General features: G+C 42.8%; 1 protein-coding gene across 1 annotated transcript in view; it reads left to right on the top strand.

Moving 5' to 3' along the window:
- LOC308309325 (uncharacterized protein) overlaps positions 1 to 12,500 on the top strand; it is a gene marked incomplete at both ends in the record, with an annotated part of 54,847 nt that overhangs the window by 20,017 nt on the left and 22,330 nt on the right. The window contains 3 exons of the mRNA XM_080754874.1: positions 8,541 to 8,603; positions 10,985 to 11,149; positions 11,832 to 11,921. Coding sequence (XP_080611000.1) covers positions 8,541 to 8,603; positions 10,985 to 11,149; positions 11,832 to 11,921 — 318 coding nt within the window. The remainder of the gene's footprint in view (positions 1 to 8,540; positions 8,604 to 10,984; positions 11,150 to 11,831; positions 11,922 to 12,500) is intronic.

The following is a 12,500-nucleotide window of genomic DNA, read 5'->3' as shown; positions in this document are numbered from 1 at the left end:
AGAGTCTGAGACGCGCGGAGCGTCGTCAGGGGCGTTTTAGGGAAGGGAGAAGAGTCTGGGACGCGTGGAGCGTCGTCCAGGGTGTTTTAGGGAAGGGAGAAGAGTCTGGGACGCGTGGAGCGTCGTCCAGGGTGTTTTAGGGAAGGGAGAAGAGTCTGGGACGTCCAGGGTGTTTTAGGCCAGTCTTGGACAGCATGCATGTCCACACACGGTGCTCATTTGAGAACAGAGACGCGTCCAGCCTTCATAAAACAGCCTTCCTCTCGGAAAGTATTGTCCCTGGAATCGCCAGCTAACTTTTACAAAGCTCAGTCTGGCGTGAGCCTCTGGCCAGACCTCAAGGTTTCTGTCAGCGCAGAGAGAAAGAGAGAAACAAACACAGAACAATCCCTCCTCAGAACAAATCTCTGAGGAGGTGGTTCACATTACATCTCACCAAATTCTGACACAAGGCTGAGACCAGTTTAACCTCTCAATCCCTCTATATAACATATTAACCACTTAATCCCTACGTTTTATTTTTCTATGACAAATTGTGAGACCAGCAGATCTACAAGCTGGCAGTGCATCACAAACCATTTGTGAGATGCTTCTTCTTTGGGCTATATAGTTCACATCCGGTTTTACATCCGACATGTCTCCTTTCCGACACTAACCCTATCTCTTACCCTAACCCTAAACTTAACCTCTATGGCAGGGGTTTTCAAAGTGGGTGACGGGGCACCCTGGGGTGCCGTGACGGCAGTCCAGGGGTGCCGCGAGATCATTTGATAACACTTTTTTTTTTCTTTTTTTTCAGTCAGTTCTAACCAAAATGGCTATTATCTCAACGTTTTCCTCGCAACATAATCACTAAAATATCGTCACTGTCGGGCAGAAACCTCGTATCTCCAAGTTTCAAATGTGTACGTCTTTTGGTAAAGCAAAGCCCTGCTTCATCACACAAGACTGTCGCACAAAACTAGTGAAAACTGCCGATCTACAAGCACACGACGCCTCGCGATGTGTGCTTGTAGATCTGCTGTTTTCACTAGTTTAGTACATTTTAAGGATGATAAATACAAAACGAACGGTTTTGGACATACAAGGTTTCCACCCGACAACGACGATATGCTATAAATATAAGGTGCTGGGAGTGAAAATTATAATGTAGGGGTGCCTCGGATTAAAACAATATATATATTCATGTGGTGCCCTCAGACAAAAACGTTTGGGAACCCCTGCTCTATGGAAGTGTTGCCACTCCGACAATAAGAAGTCAAAAGCAGTCACCGTTTACATCTACCGGCGAAACAAACCTAAATAGATTGTAGCTCTTAACTCGCTGTTATAGGTGTAACTTTGTCAGAATCCAAGTTTTTGTTTGGATAATGTTTATTACGAGCGCAACCGAAGGGTCAGGAGAAGTAGAACTTTTTTTTTTTTTTTTTTGCCAGTGGGGAATACCCGGTGGAAGTAGCACCGTTTCATGCCGTTTCAGCCTATGGTCGTAACCAGGCTTTTCTCCTCACAGATGAGTAAAGCCCTTTGCACACAGGACAGGTGCGTTTGTTTCGTTTGCTGCATGAATAAAACGCATTGGATTTGGTGTGCAATGCTGTGCGGAATCGGCGCTGCGGATCCCAAAAGGAGTCATAAAAGGAGTGATGAGTTTTTACCGCATGCGACAAGACGCACGAATCGAACTGGGTTCGATCGAGAGAAAAAACGCACGGCCGCAGCCACTCGTCGCACAGCTAATTCGGAGCCGGTGTGCATGAGGTTGTAGAGAATCATTGTTTTCTTTTAAAAAAATGAAATATTCCGCTTTGTCCGTGCGGTTAAACGCACCTGTGTGCAAAGGGCTTAAGCCTGGCTACGTGAGGCTAGCGTTGTGCTTTGTGTGCTTGATTCTGTAAGCAGTGGCAGCTTTCAGAAGGCCATGTGCATAATGTTTGTACCAGGCACGTGTACACATAGACATCAGAGGGGGCTTGAGCCCCTGCCCTTTTATCCACCTGTAAAAAGTGTCCTCTTCAGACCATGAATGCCGTTTTTACTATGGTGAAAGAAATGCAAATGCCTCCTCTTTCCATGCCATACCTGAAGGCAGCATTCAAGAGAATTGTCTTGTCCAAACTCTCCTGAACTTGAATGCAATATGATATCTTATGTTGAGAGAATTGCCCTCTCTGTATAGAAACCAAGCATCGAAAATAGCCGACCTCCAAGCTCACAACGCGTCGCAGCCTGCTATTTTCAATATTTTCCCCAAAGGGCCCTTTTAGATATTTCAGCCCCTGCCTCTCTACAACGCCTCGCGCTGCGAGGCGTTGTGAGCATGTAGATCTGCTATTTTCACAAAAAAATACTTTTGTCAGTTTTTGACACGGGTTTCTTGGGCTGGATATGGCAGCCTGGAACGGTTGTTCAAGTGCAGCTAAACTTGGCATGTTAGTAAACGTGCCACAATTAACAATAATGCATTGCACCTGTGCAGCTGACCTGCGGAACCTGGGAATATACCATTCTGTCAAGATGGAGAGAATACAAGTGTGGAGAATATAATTATAATACCTTGTTAAAGTGACCATTTTGTTAAATGTTGCATTTGTAGTTATTTTACTGTAATTTAACAACATAATAACCAGCACAGATAGAAAAAGAGACATTCATGGATTAATATTTAAAAGTAACTTTTATTCCCCCCCCCCCCCGGGTCCAGTGTATGGCAGCTGCATACCCCTGCCATACCCATATTGACGCCCCTCTCTGCATTAGAAGGACTGTGCATAATGTTTACGGGCTCAGAGCTTTTGGAAGGGCTGCCTGTGATTCTGTACTCGCAGGGAGTTTTGAAAAGTGTTGTAGATGTTTTTCTGAGCGCGCAGAGAGCTTGTTGGAAGAGCCTGGCGTCTCCACGGAGGTGCCAATGTTTAGAGCAGAGCCTGGCACTGTGCCAGCCGGGCATGGCAGAGGTTGGCCAGCTCACATCTTCCTAATATGGAAAACAATGTTTCACTCTGCGCTGCATGGGTTCTGTGGAGCGCAGAGCTCAATGTGCACTGGAGGCACAACTTGTGCTGGAAACAAACTCATATATTATATTTATACTATTATTTTCTAATCTTGTTTGTCGTATTTTTATGATCTGCCAAACGATGTCACTGGTAGATGGGTTTCTGAACTGCCCATGGCCCTCCCATGAGACACAGACCGGGCGGTAGTGGCTCAGGGGTAGAGAAACCGTCATTAGAGCATGGAGGGTTCCCAAAGGGTTCCCAGTTCGAATCCGGCTCCCCCAGAGTTAGTGTGGAAGAGTCCTTGGGCAAGACTCTGAACCCCACATTGCTCCCGGTGAGCAGGTTGGTGCCTTGAATGGTTTCCTCCACCACCGGTGTATGAATGTGTGTGTGAATGGGTGAATGTAATGCACAATCTATGTAAAGCGCCTTGGATAAAAGCGCTATATAAATGCACCATTTACCATTTAAATTGAGTGGCAGAGTGAGTTTAATGTTGTTTAATGCAATCAGACAGGACTTCTCTGTTTGGATGTTTGGGATGTCAAGGCCAGAGAGTAGTTTTTATGCCACTCAGTAGGTGTTCCCGGGTATGACAGGGACGTGCTGGCCATTGGGAAAAGCCGGACAACTCCCGAACGGCCGGTTCATTCCCGGCCGGTCCAGGCCGGCCATTAGGAAAAAAATTTAAATAAAATGTCGGCCTTCGTTCCATTTTGGGGGCTGGGCGGCCAATAAAGTAAATCGTCACTGTCGGGCAGAAACCTTGTATCTCCAAGTTTCAAATTTGTAATTTTTTTCGCAAAGTAAAGCCTTGCTTCATCATACAAGGCCGTCGCACAAAAGTAGTGAAAACAGCAGATCTACAAGCACACAACAGCTTTCGCAGCCATACAGGAGGACAGACTCCACAGTGGCGTGGAATAGGCTCAGCTTTATGTGTCGGGGGAGATTCAAGCACCACAACCTTGACATACCGTTCAGGGCCCTCCACGCTAGTGCCTTCCTGACCTTAAGGTCCTGTTCTGTGGAGTTCATCCAGGAACCCAAGTATTTGAAGTCATTGACCTCTCGCAGAGCGTTGCCATCTGATGTTGTAATGGGTGGATGGTCCATGTGGATGTTATAGGTGATTACTGATTACCTCAGTCTTCTTTGCATTCAGTCTGAGGCCAACCCGCGGCGCACGCCATTTCTTAGCCTGGCGTTGCTCATACTAATTCCTCACTGCGTGTCGGATATTAGTCTGGACTCGGGAGCAGAATTTTCATTTCCAAGGGGTGGTTTAAAAAAATGTTAAGTTGACTTGCTCTTAATTGCTCCCTCTGAACTTCAAAGGGCTTGTGAGCTGCTGTAATTGATTGAGCCATACAAGTGTCAATAGCTTGTTAGTCACTGAAAGCATAAAAGACTACAATCTGTTTGATGTCTGTAATTAGAGTGGAGGGGGGAATGTGTTTGTATACACACAGACTCGCCTGATTGGCTGAATGGTTTTGAACCAAGCCACCACCCACCACGTGCCCCAAGCCTGCAGCCCTGATTGGCTCGCCCTTTCTGAGGGCTGGTGGAAAAAGCTTATTTAATGTGAAGGGCCAGACCACAACACCACCACTACCAACAGGGGGTGGTGTTGTGCAGTCTGGTTTATTAACCAGGCTAGCCATTTCTGCCATGTAAACAGTAGTGTAAACTTTACTGTACAGTAACCTGTAGCCTACATTTACTTAAAGGAGTAGTTCACCCCCAAAATGATCGATGACTCACCCCGTGGAGACAATAATATTTTTGGGTTTCCGTCGCATTCCTGAGACAATAATTTGAGAAGACTCTTTTTAGGCCCATTGATTCCAGAATCAATGGGGGTACATTTATTATTATCAAATTATTGTCTTAGGAATGCGACAAAAAACAACGGAATATTATTGAACTCAAGTCTGCACGGGGTGAGTAGACAGAAGTTATGTTTGGGGTGAACTACTCCTTTAAGTAGGCTACTTGTACTAAAGTGCAATTGTGAGTATTTGTACTTTACTTGAGTATTTCCATCCATCTCCATCTTCAACCGCTTATCCGAAATCGGGTCGCGGGGGTAACAGTTCCAACTGAGACCTCCAGATTTTCTTATCCCGAGCAACTTCCTCCACTCCCTCAGGGAGTATACCGAGGCGTTCCCAGGCCAGTCTGGAGATATAATCCTTCCATCTGGTCTTAGGTCTGCCACGGGGTCTCCTCCCAGTGGGACGTGCATCGAGGACCTTCCTAGGAAGGCGCTCGGGGGGCATCCGTACTAGATGCCCCAACCACCTAAGCTAGCCATAAATTATAACTTCCAGCAGAGGGTGCTAATACTCGGACGTTTTGTCTCTCCTGGAGTTATAAGCCAGAGTCATATGGCTCTCGCTGGTTGAGCCCCAACGTCCATACTACGCTCAAAACATGTACATATCAATAAGTTGGTCACCGAGCCGTCGAAACAGCTTTATATTTACCGGATCGCCCACTCGTTGGCATGTGTTAGTCCATATGTTTCTAATAAATTAATGTTTACTAAAACTTCTCTGAGACTCGCGTTTCCTCGTCGGAATGTTTCCGCATACAGAGCGCTTCAGAACTACAGAACGTTGGAATACTTCCGCATACTAAAACGTCATGTCCTAGTATGAGCAAATCGCAACGGCGATCAACGTCACGTGATATGTAGCCTCGCGTAGCCAGGCTTTTACTCATCTCGCGTGATATGTTCGGCCATTTTACCCAAGCAGTTCAAAAACAAGGAAAGCGATGAGACTCAAAGAAGTTTTAGTAAACATTAATTTATTAGAAACATATGGACTAACACATGCCAACGAGTGGGCGATCCGGTAAATATAAAGCTGTTTCGACGGATCGGTGACCAACTTATTGATATGTACATGTTTTGAGCGTAGTATGGACGTTGGGGCTCAACCAGCGAGAGCCATATGACTCTGGCTTATAACTCCAGGAGAGACAAAACGTCCGAGTATTAGCACCCTCTGCTGGAAGTTATAATTTATGGCTACACCTAAGCTGACTCCTTTCCAAGTGAAGGAGCAGCGGTTCTACTCCAAGTCTCTCCCGGTTGACTGAACTTCTCACCCTATCTCTAAGGGAGATACCAGCCACCCTTCTGAGGAAACTCATTTCGTCCGCTTGCACCCGAGACCTTATACTTTGGGTCATGACCCACACTTCATGACCATAGGTGAGAGTAGGAAGGAAGATTGCTCGGTAGACAGAAAGTATTTCCCATTTTCAATTATTTTACTTTCTACTCCACCACTGGCTGCTGTTTGCGCCGCAGTTTGCATCTGCAGGGAAGAGCTCAGGAAAACGCTCTGTAGAAGAGAGAGAAAATAACCTTTTATTATGAATACTAAGAGTCTTAAACAGGAACATGTGAGTCCTTTCTCTCTCTCTCTCTCTCTCTCTCTCTCTCTCTGACGACCGGTCTGTAAAAGAAACACTGGACGGTCGAGAGACCCCCTGGACGAGAGAGAGAGAGAGAGAGAGAGAGAGAGAGAGAAAGCAGTTACATATAATGCACAACAGATGTGGTGTTTCTAAGAAGCCTGGAGATTCAGAACATAAAGATGTTATTAAATTATTATTATTATTAAAGTCTCTGTGGAGACCAGGAGATCCAACATGAGATGAGAGGGATTGTGAATCACGTGATTTCATTATGATAAAGAAAGAGACATTATTTTATTAAAGTACCAGAGATTAGATTAGTGGTGCCTGGGAAATCAAAGCCATGTTTGTGTACAACCAGCCAGAGTTTAATCTGTCAGGATTCCTTGTTCCTTGTTGTCGTATTCTGAAGGGCTCAAAGAAAGCCTATTTTGTTACATTTGGTGATGTGAGACCATTGATATTAAATATTGATGATGATAGTTAATAAAAGTGTGTTTCAATGTGATTCATATGTACAGTATGTGACTTAGTTATGGTCCAACCTAAAGTACATGATGTCAGGAGATGCAGTCGACCCTTGGTGTGTTTAATATTTTCTAATGCAGCCTCTTTGAAAGAAGTTGTTTAACCACTTAGACCCTCTATGCCAGGGGTTTTCAAAGTGGGTGACGGGGCACCCTGGGGTGCCGTGACGGCAGTCCTGGTGTGCCGTCAGATAATTTGATAATATTTGTAATTTATTTGGACACTTGAAAAAATATTTATTATCATTTTTAACTTGAAGTACAAAGTTATTTTCAATCAGTTCTAACCAAAATGGCTGTTATCTCAACGTTTTCCTCACAACATAATCACTAAAATATCCTCACTGTCGGGCAGAAACCTCGTATCTCCAAGTTTCAAATTTGTACGTCTTTTGCTTCATCATACAAGACTGTCGGACAAAACTAGTGAAAACAGCCGATCTACAAGCACACAACGCCTCGCGATGCGAGACGTTGTGTGCTTGTAGATCTGCTGTTTTCACTAGTTTAGCACATTTTATAGATGATAAATACAAAACAAACGGTTTTGGACATACAAGGTTTCCACCCGACAACGACGATATGCTATAAATATAAGGTGCTGGGAGTGTAAATTATAATGTAGGGGTGCCTCGGATTAAAACAATATTTATGGGGTGACCTGAGACAAAAGAGTTTGGGAACCCCTGATCTATACAAGGTTAGGACAGACCACCACACCTCCCCGCCAAAATAGCAGATCTACAAGCTCACAACATGCCACGTTGTGACTCGTTGTGAGCTTGTAGATTGCGTTGTTTTCTTTCTTTTTTTTTTCTTTTTTTTTGCCATGAGATTCAAATCAAATATATTCCACTTAGAGCTGCCTTGGATCATTCCTGGTTCTCCACCTCATATATACACCTTTCTGATTCCCTCTTTAAAGACCCAGTGAAATGGCTGTTTTGGGCATTTTATTTTGAAGTTTCAGTCTGAAACGCAAGCCTGTGTGTTTCTGAACCAATCAGAATTAAGGGACCAACCCTTCAGGCGATGGGACCTAAAATCTGAGTCATGTGATGCCTAATCTTGTGTTTGTAGCCTTCATTAGCTAGGCAGAGAGACTCGACCAGGCTGCCTCTTGTACAGAATGTGTGTTTCCAAGTTGCTTGTTATCCTAACCTATAATGTTTACAGATACATATTTTATTGTGCTCATTAAGTTTACAATGAGTAATACATAGTTTGGATGTCATCTTGAAACATTCAAAACAAAGTAGCTCTGTAAAATCAGCTGTGTTTGTATTCACAAAGTCTGTCGATGTCATCACGCAGCACATTTATGTTCACAGGAAATAATTAAGAATGGCCTATTTAGGGACTTTTGATATACACAAAAATAGTTTATTTTCTTTTTTTGTTTTGTTTTTTGGCATCTATAGTTCTAGGAATGCCCATATGATTACCACGGATAAGCTCTAAAAGTGTGAAAAATGTATTTTTTATTTCACTAGTGAAAAGTATTCACTTTTTGATGAACTCTTTGATGGAATGTACTTTTTTGTCCTAATAATAATAATGTGTTGTGTTGTTTCAGGATCTCCTTCCCGTTTCTCCGTCAACAAGAGACCCAACCTGGTTGGGAAGCCTGGACAGAAAGGTGATTGTTGTTATTGTTACGTGTCCATGTTTTGCAAATTCACTATGTTGTAATATTGATTCAACCCAGAAAAAAAAGAAATAAAGAAATACTGCGACCAGGCCTTGAATTTCATCATTTTAGGGGCGTGGCCACTTGGCCTTTAGTGTTGTCAATGTTTTTGATGGGCACAAAGGCCAAGTGCCAGGGCAGGAAGGCCATCATTAAAACAATGATTTTAAGTCCACGCCACAGTCATAATTAATTTAGCTTAAACGTTAAGGTTTAATGTAATACCTTTCAATTAAATAAATATCAAGAAGCTGTTTATATCTGGTTTTGCCATGTGCAGTGGTGTAAAGAAAAGAAAAGAAAATATTAGAAAGTCTGTTTTTTGCGGGAGGTGTACAATGTATGTATGTATGTATGTATGTATGTATGTATGTATGTATGTGTGTATGTGTGTATGTGTGTATGTATGCATGCGTGTATGTAGTATGTGGGTTTAAGTATGTAGGTATGTTTGTATGTGTATGTGGATATATATGTGCATGTTCATGCACATGTATTGAAATATATATTGGTATATAAAATTGTGAAATTTTAAGTTATTTTGAACTAAGTCAGGTACAAAAGGGGGTGGGAGTTTATAAGTTTTACTTCTTCTCACTCCTTTTCGGATATGTTATTATTTTTGATTTGTTTTGTGTTTTTATTACTTGCTATGTTTTCATTTTATATTCTTTATTTTTTGTCTTGTGTTTGGAAGTGCAAAATTGTACTTTTTTTAATTTGACATATTCGAAATAAATATGACTAAACTAAACTAAAGTAACTAAGTACATTTACTTGAGTATTGTACTTAATTGTTTATTGTAATTTTGAGAATTTCCAATTTGCTTTTACTTCTACTCCACTACATCTCAGATCCAAATATTGTACTTTTACTCCACTACAATTATTTGAAACCTTTAGTTACTAATTTGCATATATAAATCATAATATAAAACATACATGAACCACTTTAGCCCTATTTAGGCTGTTTGAAAATAGCCAAGCTTGTATAATGAATAGCAGATCTACAAGCTCAAAATGTGTTGCATAACGACACGTTGTGAGCTTGCAGATCTGCTATTTTTAAACATTTTGTACTTTTACTTTTGGTACGTTAACTAGGCCTACATTTTGATACCAATACTTTTGTACTTTTATTCAAGTACATTTTGAATTTGAGGACTTTTACTTGCAACGGTAGTATTTCTACATTGCAGTATTCACGTACACACGCACAAGAGCTCCTCCCTCCCGTTCGCGGAGTGATCCTTTCTCAACTTGGAATAGCCTACTTGGAATAATGAACTTTCTGACAGCTCAGCCTCTTGGGGAAAGAATAGCTTTTGGTTCCCTTAGCGCTGCATTTCGGTTGTTGTCCTGAGCTCAGCAGAGCTCCGTTTGAAGGCATTCGTTCGCACATCGGGATTTATTCAACAGGCTGCGTTAGATTTATCTCCCGTTTAGCCCGTTGATGGTTTTGTGTTGTATAAACACTGTCGCGGCTCGCGGGACTCCCTATGCGGCGGCTGCTACGAGCGTAAATCGAATCTACTACTGGTCATTTGAGCAGCTCAACCAACCACGCATTGCTATTACCGTAATGACTGGAAAATCACGCAGAGGAAAAAAAACGGTAATCTGCAGTTAATGGACTGCTGTGGGCGCTGGGGCCCACAGCACTACTGCACTGTCTCTCATCAAGTAAAGAAATCAGCTGCGTTGGTCACGAAAGACAGCAAGCGCTCCTCTCTCCCCGCACTATGCTAGGCAGCCTAGGCTAGCGGTTTTCATGTGACGTTCAGGGACATAGTAGCTAAATGTGGCATTAAAAAAATACAAATTCCTATCGAATATCTTAATTACAATGAAATTAAGTTGACTTGACATGTTTTTTTTAAGGGCAACAGTTGTATAATTGCAATATGCGGCTCGTTCCTGACCGCATCACTGTCGTGCAAATAATTCAGTTATACCACACCCTCGAGTGTAAAGGCCCTTTTCCACTGGCAGCGATAACGATGACGATAACGATTTAAAAAAGTGGGTTTTCAATTGAAGTTGATCGGCAGCATCCACTCAACACCGATACAGACAACGATAGGCGAGTGACAACTACATCGTTAGGATCAACAACGATGTGGTTAAGATCACAGTGATATGGAACTGGGTCTCTGACAACGGACATCAATGTGAAGGCATAATTATCGCTGTGATATTTTATGGCTATCGTCATCGTTATCGCTGCCGGTGGAAAAGGGCCTTAATATTGCTTAATTGTAAGTCGCTCTGGATTAAGAGCGTCTGCTAAATGCCTAAACTGTAAATTGTGTTTCTCTCTTTCTCTCCAGACAAGCTGAAGCTACCAGACAAACTTTCAGTGTTGAACCCTCTGTTCTCTGCCGTCACGGCCAAACCTGCCAAACGGCAACGCAAACCCAGACCAACCACAACCACCACTACAACCCCCACAACCACTACAACCACCACCACCATCACAGTGCCGGTTGAGAACGGTACCGTACAATATGTCACAGAGACACATTTTTTTTCCTACCTAAATCAGCTGTTTGTGACTCTGTGAACACCTCTGGTAAAATGTCCTAATTGAAAAGGATCATTATGCTGTTACCGCCCCTGCAGGATAATGGCCGATCTCAAGAGTGACATAAGACATGACTTGGGCCAATTTGTTTTGGCCCAAGTCACGTTGTGTTGTGACTTGCAGTAGTCCAGAGTAAGTAGTAAGTCACTTACTCTGTTAATAATGTGGTCTAAGTCTGGTTTATAATTGCCAAAACACATATTGGCCTGACAGACAGCCTTTATGAGCACTTCCTAAAGGCCAAGGAAAAACCTTTGCCCTGCATTTTTCCACATCTGCTTTTTATAGCGCCATCAGTAGGCCGACTTATGTAAAACACATTTTTTGATATTACTCCTTCAGATTTTATCAAAAAAATCACACAAATCAGTACAGATTATCTCTACAGTCATGTGATTTTCATGATAATGAAAGCCATAATAATCTGGGTGTATTTATTTATGTTGATGTGTTTGTTTCCTGCAGTGACTCAGTTTGAACACTAGGAGCAGTATTAGTTTGTTCATGTTGACGTGTTTGTTTCCTGCAGTGACTCAGTTTGAACACTAGGAGCAGTATTAGTTTGTTCATGTTGACGTGTTTGTTTCCTGCAGTGACTCTGTTTGAACACTGGGAGGAGTCAGATAAGTTCAGCTCTCAGCCCAACTCTGACGTGGACGCTATGGGCAAGAAACGCTTCGTTGGTGAGTCACCTTCACCATCACCTTCATCATCATCATCATCATCATCATCATGATATCAGATATATCCACGTCAGGGAAGCTGACTGAATACCTAAGGGCTTGAACACACTGTACGATTTTGCGTGGTCGGCGAGTCATCAGATCATTAGAGTATTTCACACTGCACGAGTGACTTTCTTGAAATCGTCTCGTTGTGGTTTTCGCTGACAAGATTGATCACTGACAGATCACCGACAAGGGGTCACACACTGCCAGATATTTCACCAGGATGCATTGGACTCTCGACTCCAGCGTCATGTTATGCCTTCATTACTTTTCCAACAACAGTGGACTGTTGTTTTTGCAGATAAAGTATAGTTTTTGACCACGACAGCGGTGTGCAGTCTCTCTCTCGCTTGGGCCGACTCAGCGCCGTTCGAGTTTCGTCCCGATAGGCACATAATCCTAAATAATGTTTTGGGGATAAGCGTTTGCCCCAATTGTCACTCAAAATACCTTTGGTACAATTCCGTTACTATCCACAATCAAGCGTCAGGGAACCTCGAACCCTAACAGTATTAGTGACAGAGGCTCATGGGG

This window comes from Nannobrachium achirus (genome assembly GCF_963921795.1).
Source record: "Nannobrachium achirus genome assembly, chromosome: 24".
Lineage (NCBI taxonomy): Eukaryota > Metazoa > Chordata > Actinopteri > Myctophiformes > Myctophidae > Nannobrachium > Nannobrachium achirus.
The sequence above is the reverse complement of the archived record's forward strand: the minus strand, read 5'-3'. Positions and strand labels throughout refer to the sequence as shown.